Raw genomic sequence first — 15175 nt, forward strand, 5'->3', positions numbered from 1 at the left:
AGTGTCGGGATGACCTGGATCAAATCTGGGCTCAAGATACTCAGCACCACACCCAGAAATATACTGGCCATGTAATCTTGAGCAAGTTACTTAACCCTGATTGCTTTAAAAAAAAAAAAAAAAAGAAAAAAAAAAGACTCCATGTAATGAAAAAAGACTTCCAGTAAAGGACATATGACTATATCCTTTGGCTTTAAATTCAAGCCCATTCTCTTCAGTGACCTTGGGTGTGTTCAAGTAGAGAGTGAATACTGTTTGTTGGGGGGTGGGTTTTGGTTTGTTTGTTTTTTTAAGTGGGGAGATGTTTTTTAACTAACCTGGCTTAGTAAAATACCTTTTCTAAAAGTTAATTGGCTAGCAACCAAAGGAAAGGTCATTGATGGGAGTTTTAAGCCATACTACTAGAAAAACCTGACTTCTCAGGGCTATGGAGAGTGGACTAGTAGTAGCCAGCTAGCCTCTGGGTGTCCAATGTGAATGAGAATGGGGAAAGTAGCCCCCCACTGGGTACTTCTAGACCTATTGTCAGCTCTTTTAGAATGTGAGTTCCTGTGACAATGGGGTGGGGAACCTGTGGTCTTGAGGCCACGTGTGTCCTTCTGGGTCCTTGGGTTCAGCTTTTTGACTGAGTCCAAGTTTTACAGAATAAATCCTTTTATTAAGGGGATTTGTTTGGTGACATTTGGATTCAGTCAAAGGGCCACATTTGAGGACCTAGAAGGCCACCAGTTCCTCATCCCTGTCCTATGACCTGGTCTCATATACTCCTCAAGAACAATAGCTCTCTTCCATTCGCATTAGTTTTGCAAATGAACTAATCTGCCTTTCAACCTTCTCTGTAGAACTTTATAATTATTAGCCAAAAATAAGCCTGTAGGTTTTATCAGCTTAGAAACAAGGCCATATGTGGGGAGGACTTCAGAGAACTAAGACAAAAAACAAAAAAAATGCCTGTAGGCCAATGATTAAGATGGAGTCACCTCAAAGAAGGAGATCCTCTGGGCCTTCTTCCTCACTGCCCACTTCCCATTTTGAAGTTGTAACTTCCCTCCCTGTTCTTCAAATTCAGTAACTCTGTAAAAGCTGATGCCACACTGAGGGTTCCAGAGTAAAAGTAGAAAGAGTGGCTAGATGGGGTCAATAGACATGGGATGACAGCAAGTTCTGGTCCACCATTTGGAGAAGCATGGGACAAGGAGGAGAGACCAAAGCACCAAGTGAATACAGTTTTATTCTTGGAGGTCAGGGAATCTGGAGAATGGTCTAGTTCAAGTTTGTGATTTCCATGTGGTATAGGAACAAAAGGTTCCAGATGATAGACAGATTCTGTCTGTTCTAGGTGTCTTTTCTTAGGTTCCAACGAAGTGCAGGACAGGAGGCAGAGCTATCTGGTTGTAAGGGCAGGTAGGTTCTTTTTTTCCCAACATTTGTTTTTTTTTTCATTTTTAATTTATGGAATAAAACAAATATTTCCATAACATAGTGTAATAAAAAAGATGATTGCACATGAAATTGCAAATCTATTATGTACAACTTGCTATTGCTTTTAAATATATAATAAAGTTCATCATGTAAATTTTTTTTAAAAGTAAGCTAGAGAGCAAGGACTGTTTTGTTTTTGTCTTTGTGCCCTTGGCTCCCGGTACATAGTAGGCACTTAAATGCTTATTGATTGGTGTAAAGTGAATTATTTATTAGTTATACCTGGTGCCTTAAAGTATTTTAGTAACTGTTTGTTGGATTGAGTGAACAAATGAATGAATGAATTAATAAGTGAATGATTTGCAACTCTTGCCTCCAACTAAAGGTGAACACAGTAGTAATTCGTGAGAGAAACCCAGAGAACAGTCTAGTGGGCCCTGGGTTAAAACAGATTGGTGCCAGTAGGGTAGAAAATCTAGCCTTTCAGAACACTCTTTCAGGGACCTTCACTTTTCAAACCACCAATAGAAATATCTCCAGATATTTCTATTATCTCTTGAAAGCTGCATTCATGGGGGCAAACCCTATGCAAAGTCCCATAAGGCTTCCCAGTATCTATGATTTGGGGAATCTCCAGGTGATGATATTCCCCATCCTTAGATTCCACTAAAAATTAACTTAAATTTAAATAGCTCATTAAACTGCCAGTATATACAAGTTAGTTGAGTTTTATTTCCCTGGTGTGAAATTATTACTTGTGGAAAATCCAAAAAAAATCTAAACTTTTATTCATGGGCATCTTCTCTCACACTTAGAATTAAGCTCTTTAAAGGCAAGGACTTTTTTTTTTCATTTTAATATCTCCAGTGTGGTGCTTGGCACATAGTAAGAGCTTAATAAATACTTTTTTCCTTCATTTATTGGAACATAACTCATTCACTAATGCTTACTAGAGGTATTAATGAAAGCACAAGGCAGAAGTTAATCAATTGTCAAGTCAAGAAGGAACTAGACATAAATTCTAAGATGTAGATTTGAATCCTCTCTTACTAGTTGTGTGACTGAGGCAAATCACAGAATCTCTCTGAGGCTTACTTACCTTATATGTGAAAAAGGTACAGTCATATTTGCCCTAGCCCAAGAAGTACCAGCTTATTCTGAGGAAAAAAACATAGAAATTTTTAAATCTCTATATAAATGTTTTAGGAATCTTTTGATGGGGGTGGCCAGGTGGCGCAGTGAGTAAGAGCACTGGCCCCAGAGTCAGGAGACCTGGGATCGGTTCCAGCCTCAGAAACTTAGCACCCACACAAAATAGCTGGCCATGTAATCTTGAGCAAGTTACTTAACCCCAATTGCTTTAAAAAAAAAAATCTTTTGATGGCTTAAATAGCTCTATAGTTTTCAGTTTTAAAATAATGAATTTGCTAATTATTCTTCACTAGAATACCAGACATAATCCTTGATAGAAATATAGATGAAGAAAACACAGACCCAAATTACATGGAACATTTATGTTAGTACTAACATATTCAGAGAAAAGTGGCTGATGGGTGGTGGTATGGATTCCTTAACCTGAGAAGACTTTGTAGAAACAAACTTTGAGTCAGGTTTGAAAAAAAAAAGGAGGTAACCAGAATAATGAAGGGAGTTGTTCTTGTAAGTTATGAAATGATAAGAGTGGGGAGAGGAAAAAAGGATGGATGTAGGTGTCCCTTGTGAAGATAGTAAGGACATGTAAGAGCAGTGGGTGTGACATAGACATTCCATTATTGCTAAACTCAGACAGGTCCTTTCCTTCTTGAGTCCTCATTTCACAAGTGACATTACACATACATCTATCAAGGAAACAACATTCCCTGTTTGGTTACACAAGAGGTTCAGAGCAAGACCACATGGGTGGTTGAAGTGAGTAGGTCCCTGAGTTTAATGATTTAGAGAGTGCTACTCAATCCAGGGGCCTTGGAAGGAATTCCTTGGTCCCTTCCAATAACCCTATGGCAAACCTGGCTGGGAACAATAATAGCTAGCTCTTTCTGATTAGCATAACCTGTTTGATGACCAATTCATAATTTCTTGCAACTGTTTTTGTAGCAGTTGCTGGGTGCAGTACTTGAGGCAGCTAGATGGCATAATGAATAGAGTGCTGGTCTAACTGGACAATGCACTTAATCTCTGTTTGCCTCAGTTTCCTCAAATGTAAAATTCTTGAAGGGTTGTTGTGGGGACCAAATGAGATTATCAGTAAAGTGCTGATCTGTGGGCCCTTAGGTAAGTCAGTTGGGTCTCAGTTTCCTAATCATAAAGGGGGGGGGGTTTTGAGCAGATGACTTCAAAGGTCCCTTTTCCATCTCTATTATCTATGCTCTTAGAATCTTTATCATGTGTGGCTTTCCTGTGTTCCTTATCTCCCAGAGGAACTCCTAGGTACACTGGGTCTTCTTTTTCCTTGCTTTGGAACTCCCTCCAGTACAGGGCTCCAGAGCAGGGGTGGGAACCTTTGGCCTTGAAGCCATATTTAACCATCTAGGTCCTCAACTGCATCCCTTTGACTGAATCCAAACTTTGCAGTTTCATTTGGATCCAGTCAAAGAGCCGCACTTGAAGACCTAGAGAGCCACTTGTGGCCTCAAGGCTGCAAGTTTCCCCACCCCTGCTCTAGAAGTTTTCAATCAATATTAACTGACTCGCTAAAGGGGCCAGGGCTTCATGCTTTGTTTTTGACAAGCTCCCTTTCTTTGGACCCATTTGAAGCAAATTTTATCTTCTGACTTATGATGAAAGATGCTGTCCATTTCCAAAGAAAGAACTGGTGGACTCTTAATGCAGATTGAAGCTACTTTTTTATTTCTTTATTTTTCTTGGGTTTTGGGCTGCTTGTTTGAGAGTTTTTTTTGGTCTGTGTTTTCTTTAATAGTATGACTGACATAGAAGTGTGTTTTGCATAATTACATATGTATAACCTATGTCATATTACTTGCCTTTTCAATGAGGGGAGTGAGGGTGGGGGGGAAGAAGAAAATCGAGGACTCAAAATTTGAAAAAAAAATGTTAAAATTGTTTTTACATGTAATTGGGAAAAAATAAAATACTAAATTAAAATTTTAAAAATTTATCTTCCACTCTTCTTGAAACAGGGAAAAAAATAAAACTTGGGTTGGCCAGGGGAATGGCCACTTCCTATCCCTGTCCTCTTTCTGTGTTCTCATTATTAAAAATCCGGGCTCTAAGTTTTGTATGGCCAGAGAGAAAGCTTACAGATGTACTAGACTGATTTCTGTGTGGCTTTCAGAGGCATGCATACGTCATAATTTTATCAGTGCTCCATGCATCTAATGGAAAATGCAAATGGAGTACCCGAGGTTAATTGTCTGCAACTAACCTTCCTGGGGAACAGAGGACTAGTAGAAACCCCTGACACTAATTGACAGACCTGTCAATCTTCAGTGAACCTAAAGGAGTTTGTTTCTAATTCCCGGCTATGATAGTGTTGATTCAGAAGGAAGGCAACCTTTATTAGCTCCTGTCCCACAACCCATGACGCACTTCTGTGCACGTCCCGTTTAAACTCTGACCAAATGGTACTTTAAGAATAAAGATTTCTCTACCTAATTAATAGCCCATTAATATCTAGAGATGACAGGTATATGCTACCTATCTACTTTTCCATAACAGGTCAAAGATGAAATTTGATAGTCCTAGAGAGCCAATGAGGGTGTGGGTCAGCTTTTGAATGAATTCGCCTCTAACAACTTCTCTGCCTAGGGCTAGAATTTGAAGTCCTTTTATCTTATCGAAGGAGGCGACTCAGGTCTTATATAGGGGCAGGAACACACTCTGGAGAGAGCAAACCAGTTCCGCACCATGGGGAGGAAGCAGGCTAAGAATGAAGCTGCTCCCAACTGTGAGCTAAGTAAGTATGAACAGTCCAGCAGCCGGGAGTGGAGGGGGGGGCGGGGGGGGATACTCCGTCTTTTCTCAGTTATCTCCTGTTGGCTTTGAGTTCTTCTTTCTACTCAGTTAGACCTAACTGAAGAAAATCCTCCTATCCTGAGGAAAATTGGGGGCAAACTCTTCCTGAATCCCAGATGGCTGCAAAAATTCCCCAAATCTCTTTTCTGATTTCTGTGTTTTTCCTCTTCCTCCAGGAGAAAATGATTTTTGGAGACAAACGTGGTCTTGAGGCTACTTTGGGGGGGGAGGTTGGGGGGAAGGGATTCGATTATGTTTTTCTGTGTGTGTACGCCTTTCTGGTCTGCTCCTTTTTTCCCTGCCTTGCTGCTTTCCCACCCCCCACCTTTTGAGATTCGCGCCTAACTTGTGATCTTTCTCGGAGAAGGGAGCAATTCGATTTTCCTGGAATGGGTATGTTTCTCATTTTATTTTTTCCTTAAGTTACCCCGTCCCCAACAAATAATGCTTTAAGAGATCATGCTGCAACTGTATTTTATTAGATTATTTATTTGCCCTTCCCAAAAGATGACCCAAAAACCAGCTGGTCCCTGCTCTTCCCACGGTGCTTCTGGGTCCATTTCTCCGGCTCTTCACTCTCAAGGAAGAACCAGACAACCGAGGTCAGCTATCGTTGGAGTAGAACTGAGTCTTGGAAAGTAACAAGAAAAAGGGAATTGTGTAGGGGCGAGGTGCAGAGCAGACTAGAGAAGAAAACAAGCAGAGGGACTGATGTACAGGTGCCAGGTGCGGTACCAATAGATAGATGACTTGCATTCCTCTCTGGGTGGAGGAGATGACACCATGAAGTGGCAGCCCGGGGAACTAGGGCTGGCGGGGAGTTGTGTTTTGTTTTGTTTTTTTTCTCCCTTGGACGGAGCAGACAGAAGGGGCATCTTGAAGACATCCCTGTCCCCAAACTGCACCTCAGTGCTTGCTGGGATCCGGCGCCAGAGGAGCTCCTGCAGAAATCTGCACTGCTTGCGGACCTCCTGGGCTCCGGAGCTCGCTTTAGGAGCAGGATTGCACGTCACTTGCGCCTCCTTCCTCCGGACGCAGCGGGGCGCTGCTCCGGAGGAGGCGCGCGTTGTGTCTTTACCTTCGCCACGCGGCACAGCTGGGAGATCCGGCCAATGAGAGTGCACGGTCGCGGCCTCACTGACCAATCACCCCGAGGCTCGGCGGGACTGGCGTGGGGGGCGGGGAGGGTAGGGTCCGGGCTTGGAGCGCACCGGCTGTAATGGAGATACCGGGCCCGGGAAAACCTGTTTGGAAAGGGCAGCCCCGCAGGTGAGCTTCCGGGCCCCCAGGCCACCGCGAGATCCAGGCTTCGCTAGCTAGGGCTGGCGTCCCCTATTGTCCCTTAGTGCGGTGCTCCCTGCTCCGGGGGCCGGGCCCGGGCGGGGAGGGGGCGGCGGCTTCTTGAGTTTCCTCTGAGCTTTAAGGGGCGCGGGGAAGGTGGGGAACGAGGGTGAAGGAGGGGGTCAGCGCTGCTCCCCTTCCCCCACCCCCCGCGCGTGCCCCGTGACCCACAGCCTGGCGCCGCCGCAGTGGATCCCGGCCCGGGGCAAAGTCTCCAGGCCCAGAAGCGCCTTGTCCTGGCGAGCCGCGCGGGTGTGCGCGGGGGCGTGCGGGGCTGGGGGGTGTGGTACCGGGTTGGGGGGGTGCGGGGCGAGGGGAAATCCTCCTTCCCACTGAGTCAGGACTGTGATAATAATAGCGGCCGTCGTTTATGCAGCCCTTTGAGGTCAGCAAAACAATGTGCAAAAAGTATCCTTTTATCCTACTAAAGGAAGGCCTGGGAGGCAGGGAAACTGAGGCAGGAAGCGGTCCTGAGATCGGACTTGAACTCGGTCTTGAACTTGATTGGGTCTTCTGCGGCGCCACGCCACGCACCAGATGGAGGGGACTGGCCTCATAATCACTGACCCCATGCCTCGGTGTCCCCGTTTCTAAAATGGGATCTTCTGAGGACCAGAAAATCCCTTTGAAAGTTGTTTGGTTTTTTGTTTTAAGGAAAACGACCAGAGAAAAGTAGCAGATTTGTAGCAGAGCTATTCCGAGGTTTTGGGGGAAGAGGAATTTACTTTGGCCCAAGAGGGCAGAGCCAGGGGGGATGGGTGGAAGTTTGAAGGAGGAATATTTACACCCAATAAAAGGAAAAGTTAATCTTCGGTCCCAGAGGGACCTGGCTTGCCCCAGGGGATGGTTGTTTCCTCGTCCTTGAAGGTCTTCCCGTGGAGGCTGGGGGAAGGGGGACTTCCTGAAGAAGGTTCCTGCTAAAGATGGGGGAGGGGTTGGACCTGAGACCATCCAAGGTCTTGGTCACGTTGCTGGGCCTAGGGTTTGACTTTGGAAAGTGTCAGGTTCCTGACCTTTCCTGTATCCACTTAGATGGCTCTCACCTTTTCTTGCGATAGTTTTGGAATTCTGGCCTGTCCTCTAAATCCAGTAAATCTTTGAGTGAGACCTTGAGTATGTGATTTTCCTGACTGATTTCCTTTGTTCCTTGTGTATCCTGGAATTTGATTTGAGATTTTCTGTGGGTTGGAACTGTGGTCATCTGTATTCTAACCCTAGGTTTCTATCTTCTCCCTTGATCTGTTTTGGGTAAGAAGCCTAAAACATATCTCTGGCTGTTTCTTCATCAGATAACATCAGCACTTGGTTCTGTTCTACACTGAGGTAATTTTGAATCTAGGAAGAAGAAATGCCAGGATTTCAGGCTTTTGTCTCCCGTGTTCCAGGAATTACTGCAGGGAGTTGAGGAGGGCATTTCCTGGAGCAGTCTAACCACATTTCTTAGACTCTATAGGGGGGAATCCAGGGAAAACTTGCATTGCAGCCCTTTGGATAATTGTGTATGCTGATAGGTAGGCCCCAAGAGGATTGAAGGTTGTAGTAGGTCAGTGGATGGCATCCACACAGTGGAAATAATGTTATTACCTTTATCCTTATGTCCCCCTTTGCAGATGAAAGACTCATTGGCTTATGTTATCTTTTGATTGTCAAAAGATGTTTGTGTTACCTGTTTGATTTTCACAGCAACCCATGGGGCAGGTAGTATTATTTCTGTTTTTAACAATCATAGTAGTAGAAATTAGAAATAACTACCATTTATATAGTGTGTTCAGATTTGCAAGTTGCTTTTTGTATATTTTCTCACTTGATCCCTACAAAAAACCCAGTGAGATAGTCATTAATCATCATGCTCATTTTATAAATGAAGACATAGGCTCAAAGTGTCAGGAATAGGATTTGAACCCAAGTTTTTCGTTTCATGTCTACAGGTTTCACTGCACCAGGTAAGGAAACTATGAAACTGGGAGACAAAACCAGGGGGCACACAACTGGTAGACCATAGACTGGTGATCTAGTGCTGCCTGGCATGGGAAGTGAGGTGATTGGCTTGAGGTTAAAGTTAAGTGCCGAAGGGTAAAGTGCTCCATTCCTGAAGAGACTCCCCCCCCAGACATAATCCCTTCTATGATGTTGAAAGAAGCTCTCTTCATCCCTGAAACTATTTGAGAGGCCATAATGAAAGACTTCTGTTGCCTGATTTTTCCTTCTTTGGAGGAAGTTGCTATTCATATAGTTAACACTGACAGTAACTAATCCCTAAATGAGGAACTTAGAATTTGCAGACAAGAAAGCATTGGTTACTTCAGCCCTGTGCTGCCCAATTTCAGCTGAAATTCAACGTAATCATGTGGAATTTAGTCACTTAACTCTGGAATAAGGGAGGCAAATTAAATTCTTATGACTAAAAGTCTGCTGATGGTATGATGGAGATTGCAGAACAGTCTCCCTGAAATATATGGGTGAAGAAAAGGGACAAGACCTTGACAAAGTGGAAATTATTTTAAGGCTGCTTTTGGCACTTTCTTTTTCCCCACCCACACCTTTGTGGTTTGATAAAGGCATTTGGAAAAGTGGTCAGTGCAGGGTTGGGCCAGAGCCAAGAAACAAGACCTCACCTCCCTCAGACCTCATAAGCTTCCATTTGTCCAACTGTAAATTGGCATGTTATAATATAAAAGAGCTCCATACTTAAACCTCAGTTTAATTTGGAGTGGAAGTGGAAAATGTAGGAACTGGTTTTTGGCCTTTTTTTCTGGGAATGATAAAAATCTAATTATAAAACCCTTGTAATCAATATTCATAGTCAATAAATTTTATATTGACTGTATCCAAAAATGTAACATACATCCTACCCAGATTGTTTCTGCCATCTGTAAAGAGTTTTCTTTATAGATAAATGTGTGTGTGTATACACAAAAAAAATGGGGGCATAAGAGAGGAGGAATGGGGAATAGAAGGGATAAAATGGGTCAGAGAGAGACAGAAAGAGGAAATATCTCAAGCAGGATTTGAACTTGGGCATTCCTGATTCCAGGTCCATTATTCTATCTGCTGTGCCACTTAGCTGCTTGTATACTGGGAGAGAACACGATGTTATCTCTGAATTCTTTGTACTGCAGAAGAGAGGGACAGCATCTGAGGAAGCAGACAAATGATCTAAGACAAGCTAACCCTAATTGAGGGACACACTATTTCCCCAATTTATTCAATTAATAAAGAGAAAAATATTGGGGTGGCTAGGTGGCACAATGAATAGAGCACCAGTCCTGGAGTCAGGAGGACCTGAGTTCAAATTTGACCTCAGACACTTAACACACACAAAAAACTAGCCGTGTGACCTTGGGCAAGTCACTTAACCCCAGTTGCCCTCCAAAAAACAAACAAAAAAAAGATAAAGAGAAAAATATATGAGCACCATTGTTGAGGTCAGTTTTGTGCTGGGGGAAGAGGACATTTTTTTTACCCTATTTGTTTGAAAGAGCTAAAACTGACAGTCTGAACAAAAATTTGGATGGTACAGTGGATACAGTGTAAGACTTGGAGTCAGGAAGACCTGAGTTCAAATTCAGTCTCAGAACCCTTACTGGCAGTGTGACCTTGAACTATTCACTTAACCTTTCTTTGTCTCAATTTCCTCATCTGTAAAATAAAAATAATAATAGCACCTACTTTGCAGGGTTGTTGAGTTAAGTGAGATAAAGTTTTGTAAAATGCTTAGAACAGTGCCTGGCACTTGGTAAGCACTATATAAATGTTAGCTATTTTTACTTTTGTTACTAATATTAATGACAAAATCATTTTGGTGGGTGAGCTGATGATGAGAGGGTCAGCTTATTTCCGAAGCCAAGACTGGTTGGTCTAGGGCAAGGGTTTTTTTAGCCTTTTGTGTATCCTGGACCCCTTCTCTGAATTTTTTTTATATGTATAAAATAAGATACATAGGAATAAAGGAAACCAATTATATTGAAATGATGATGTGATTTTCCCTCCATCCAAGTTCATGGATCTCTTAAAATCTATCCACTGATCCTTTTAGGTCTGTGGACTCTGGTCTAGCATATACTGGTAATCCCAAGAAATTTCTGGTTCCCTTGGGACTTGGGACACCGATGACTCAATCAGCCCTAAGTGAAGGTCTTGAAATTTGGACTTACAGACTCTTTGCAAAGATAGTTCAGCAAACCAAGCTATTCTCAAGGAGGAAAATGGTTTGTTGGAGTGGAAGTACCAGAGGAAATGCATACTGTGAGAGCAGGGGTGAACAAAGCTCTGAGCTTTAGTCAATAAGAATATGACTATAGCACTGGAAAAGGGAGGTATCAGGAAGGGTGGGATGTAGTCAAGGCCTGGAATATCCAATAAAGAACCGGTGTAGAGTTTATGAAGTATAGGTCTCTTAATTTGAAGAGTTTTTGGTTGACTAGTGATCTCCACTCCCTTTCCACTAGCCTGGCCCCTTTGCCAGATACTGCTAGAATCTTTGTTATCACCTGTCTTCTCCAGACACATTGCGCTTGGCACCCACCCCTAAGTTCGCATTTTTTTATTCTTGGACTCTTCACTGGGTCAGAGTTTTCCTTGTCAAGGTTCAAGAGGATAGACGTCTGGCTCAGGTAAGATGATAGCCCTACTGTTGGAAAGAATTTGTGTTTACTTCCTAGAGCTCAAGTTAGCAAACCTAAAGAAACTGGCTGTGCTTGTATCCTGATGACCAACTGTGGGAGAGAGTGGGCTGGCTTTAGCTCCAACTGCTGTGGGAGGCACTGGCATCCTTAAGGACATTGTACAATAGCTGGATTGTACCTGGTGAACAGGGGTGTGTTTGTGTGACTGGATCTGGGAAGTGCTAGTCTTGTCCATTAATAAGTCCTGCTCTTGCTTCTGATGGCTTTCAGCATGTAATTCTTAGCTTGAATAAATGAGAGGGGTCCCATCTACCCTTGCTGCCCCAGTAAGATGAGAATTTAGCTATTTTATTTTAAAGCTTCTTGAAGAGGAGGAAAGCAGAACACTTTCAGAATTTAACAGATTTTGTAACTGAACATTTCATGTGCCTTTTTTTTTTAAGAAGTTTTTGCAAGTGGTCACTGAGTTTTGGAAAAATCTTAGTCTAATTACTTCCAATGAGTATTTTATAGATGTATGACAGAATCAAAGAAAGTAATTAATTATTCCTAATACAATAAAATAATTAAGTACTCCTACTTAACAATATTGCACAGAAAACCAGCAATTACTACCATTAGTCCATTGGACTACTGAAGCATCTCTGAAGGAGTTATTGAGCCTTTAAGGTCCTAGAGCCTAAGCTAGGGTTGGGGAATGTCTAAGTCCTCAAGTGTGACTTCACAGTTGGATTCAGTCAAAGGGACTCACTTGAGGACCTAGCGGGCCTCGTGTGGCCTTGAGGTCTCAGGCTCCCCCTTCCCCCCCCCCCATTCTAGGATCTCAGTCCTTTATGAAAACCCTTCAATAGTTGCTGAAGGCTTACAAAGGAATAGGATCTTTTTCTTCCTCTAGAGTAACATTTTAAAAGTGTGTTCTTCGAGGTCAGATGAATTTCCGTCATTTACTGCCTTTTACAGACATTTCTGTCCTGGAGACTCTATGCCTTGCCTCCTGAGAGCTTTGGTGGGTTCATTGGATAAGTGGTAACAGACATCTCAGCTAGGGGGCAAAACAGCTGATCCTCCTTTATATTGATCCCCATGCTCCAAGCGGTCACCAAGGCTAAGGAGCCCTTCTCCTTAAGCTGTCTTGGATCCTTTTTTAAGGTTTCAGGAGAGATAAGGAAAGAACAAGAAAAAAGATGAATAGGAAGACCAGAACCAAGTGACTTTTATTCAGATTGTCACAGCTGAATTTTTTAAATCTTTAAATTAGATAGTATAATCTCTAGGTTTAAAAAGATTAAGCCTAATTTTGAGCAGGGCTTTGTGGTGATTATTTTGCATGCTTTTGCTTAAAACAGAAATTTTATCTTGAGAAAAAGAAAGGTATTGGTTTAGACTTCTGGCCAACTTTTGAAATAGACATTAGCTATCCGAATTAGCCCCTCAAATTCTTTCTAAATTCTAAGAAAACAAGTAGAATGTTGTTAATTATGTTCATGGTAGTTAGAATATTAATTTTAGACCAGTCCTATTTATGATACAACAGAATTCTATTTTTTATGTGCTATAATGTATGCTTTATAAATTAGGGTATCTTATGAAATAAGTTTTGCCCATTTAAAAAGATTCGGAGCATAAGTTTTCCATTTATATTGTTGTCGTTTTGTACATTTTCCTTCATTCCGCATCATTTCTTTGGTTATTTGTCATCTTAGTTATTACTGCACTCGCTTTAGCTATTCCCCAGTTGAGGGACATCTTTTTTGTTTCCGGTTCTTTGCTGTTTAAAATGTTTTGAGGTATATGGCACCTTTTTATTTTTTGCCTCCATGAGATGTGGGATGTGGGTTAAAAGGCATGGTCATTTTAGTCATATTCTTAGCACAATTCCAGTTTGCTTTCCAGAAAGCACGAACCAGTTCATAACTCCACCAAAAGTATATTGGTGTGACTTTCCTTGTACAACTTGTCCTGTTGACTAGTCCTGTCTTATATCATCTTTGCGAATTTGCTGGGTGTGAGAACAAACCCCACTGATTTTAATTGTTTTTCTCTTTTAGTGGTTTGAAGCAATTTTTATATGGTTGTTAATATTTTGTAGTTCTTTTTGAGGCTGTTATATTATTCATATCCATTGGGGGAGCATATGTTTTCTATTTTAAATGATAGAAGTTTAGAGCACCAGCTTTTTAATTATATATCATCAAAGTTTCTTCCAGTATTATGTTCTCCTCTGGTTCCCAGAGAGCCATCCCATGTAATAAATATTCTTTTTAAAAGGTGTGTGTGTGTGGGGGAATCAGTAGAACCAATCATGGCATTGAAAAAGTCTGAAAGTATATGCCACGTGGCACTCTCATGGGCTTCTCCATCTGTCTTTCCTGTGGGGCCATCCATGCCTGTTCTCTGTAATGCTACTTTATTCTTTCCATTTACATTTTTTAGTGCTTTACATCGTTTTGTATGTTGTTTTCATGGTTCTGCCTATTTCATTTTGCATTAGATCTTGAACATCTTTTTGTGCTTCTCTGGTTTATTATATTTGTTATTTCTTATCATGTTCATGTCATGATTTGTGTAGTTATTTCTCAATCAATGGACATCCACTTGTTTTCAGTTCTTTGTCCAGCTACATTTTAAATGACAGATTCTTGGTTACATTTTAGACTTACTACAAAATAACTGATTGCAAAAGTGCCTTTCTGGGAAATAGTAATTACACGTTTCTCTAGTGGCTTATGGTGTACAAAAAAATACTATTGTTTTTATGGCAAGTTTTATTAAGAATGTCACAAAGTAGGGCCAGTGGTATTTTTCTTAATCTATTCTAAATTTTCCTCCGAATTTCCACAGACTGTATGAGTTGTGTTAAGAGCAATGATGTCTTGAGAGTCCTGGGTGTGCCTAAGTCTGCAGCTCCTGCCCTACAGATAAGAGAAATGGCTCTCATGTTGTACAGTCAGATACATTAACCAGTTTTTTGACCAGCAGATGGGTAGGGAGTCCATGAAAAGTTCTTGAAATTCAGTCTGACAGTTCAATTCAGAGTGCGTGTGTGTGTCTTTCTCTTTCTCTGTCCTTCTCTGTCTAACCATAATCATTCCTTTCTGAATATATTCCACCCCCAAACCCCCTTCTCTGACTAAGGCCTTTCATTGTACTAATCATTTAAAAAGAAAAAAGAGTTGGGGGGGGAGGGGGGAAGTAGTGGTTCCATGATGTGGTGGACAGAGCTGACCTTGAAGTCCAAAGCCTGGGCTCACATCCTGTCAGGTACTTCAGGTATTGAAACATACTTCTATGCAAGTCACTTTACCTCCCTGTACATCAGTTTCCTCCTCCGTAAAATGAGAGGTTTGTGCCAGACAGCCTCAGAATGCCCTGGCAGCTCCAAATTTATGTTATTGCAGCTGGGTCTGATGGTATATGCCATATTACATACTAAGACTTAACCCCTGCAGTGAAGAGGTTCATTTTCTCAATTTTTCTTTGGGGACAAGCTTGGTCATTATAAATACGTGTACATTACACTGTATTATTCTTTTCATTTCTCTTTTGACAGGTTTGTGGTGTTTCTTTCCTTACTTTATCCTTAATTAAGTTTAAAAAGCTCTTGTGCACAGACTTTTCTGTGCACTAGACTGTCCTAAGTGCTGGGGGCACCGAGAAAGGCAGAAACAGCCCCTGCTGTGAGGAGTTCACTGTCTCATTCAGTTCAAATCTGTCTTCCCACATTGCCCTTTATTCTTCATATTCATTCACATCAATATGAACATTAGTTTAGCTATTTTCCTGGCCCTGGGTACTTTATTTCCAATTCTTTGCAA

General features: G+C 41.8%; 1 protein-coding gene across 2 annotated transcripts in view; it reads left to right on the forward strand.

Moving 5' to 3' along the window:
• Positions 1-5204: 5204 nt before the first annotated feature.
• The window catches only part of SLC11A2 (solute carrier family 11 member 2), a 39939-nt gene continuing 29968 nt past the window's right edge, over positions 5205-15175 (forward strand). The window contains exon 1 of one of the 2 annotated variants that reach the window (XM_069092547.1): positions 5205-5335. In XM_069092547.1, the coding sequence (XP_068948648.1) occupies positions 5287-5335 (49 nt within the window). In that variant the 5' untranslated portion in view covers positions 5205-5286. Of the gene's footprint in view, positions 5336-6450; positions 6664-15175 lie in introns of those variants that run through there. The other variant, XM_069092548.1, reaches the window with a different exon arrangement.

Source organism: Petaurus breviceps, unplaced genomic scaffold, assembly GCF_028583685.1.
Source record: "Petaurus breviceps papuanus isolate PSGF00001 unplaced genomic scaffold, PetGlider_PUasm1.0 191, whole genome shotgun sequence".
Classification (NCBI taxonomy): Eukaryota; Metazoa; Chordata; class Mammalia; order Diprotodontia; family Petauridae; genus Petaurus; species Petaurus breviceps.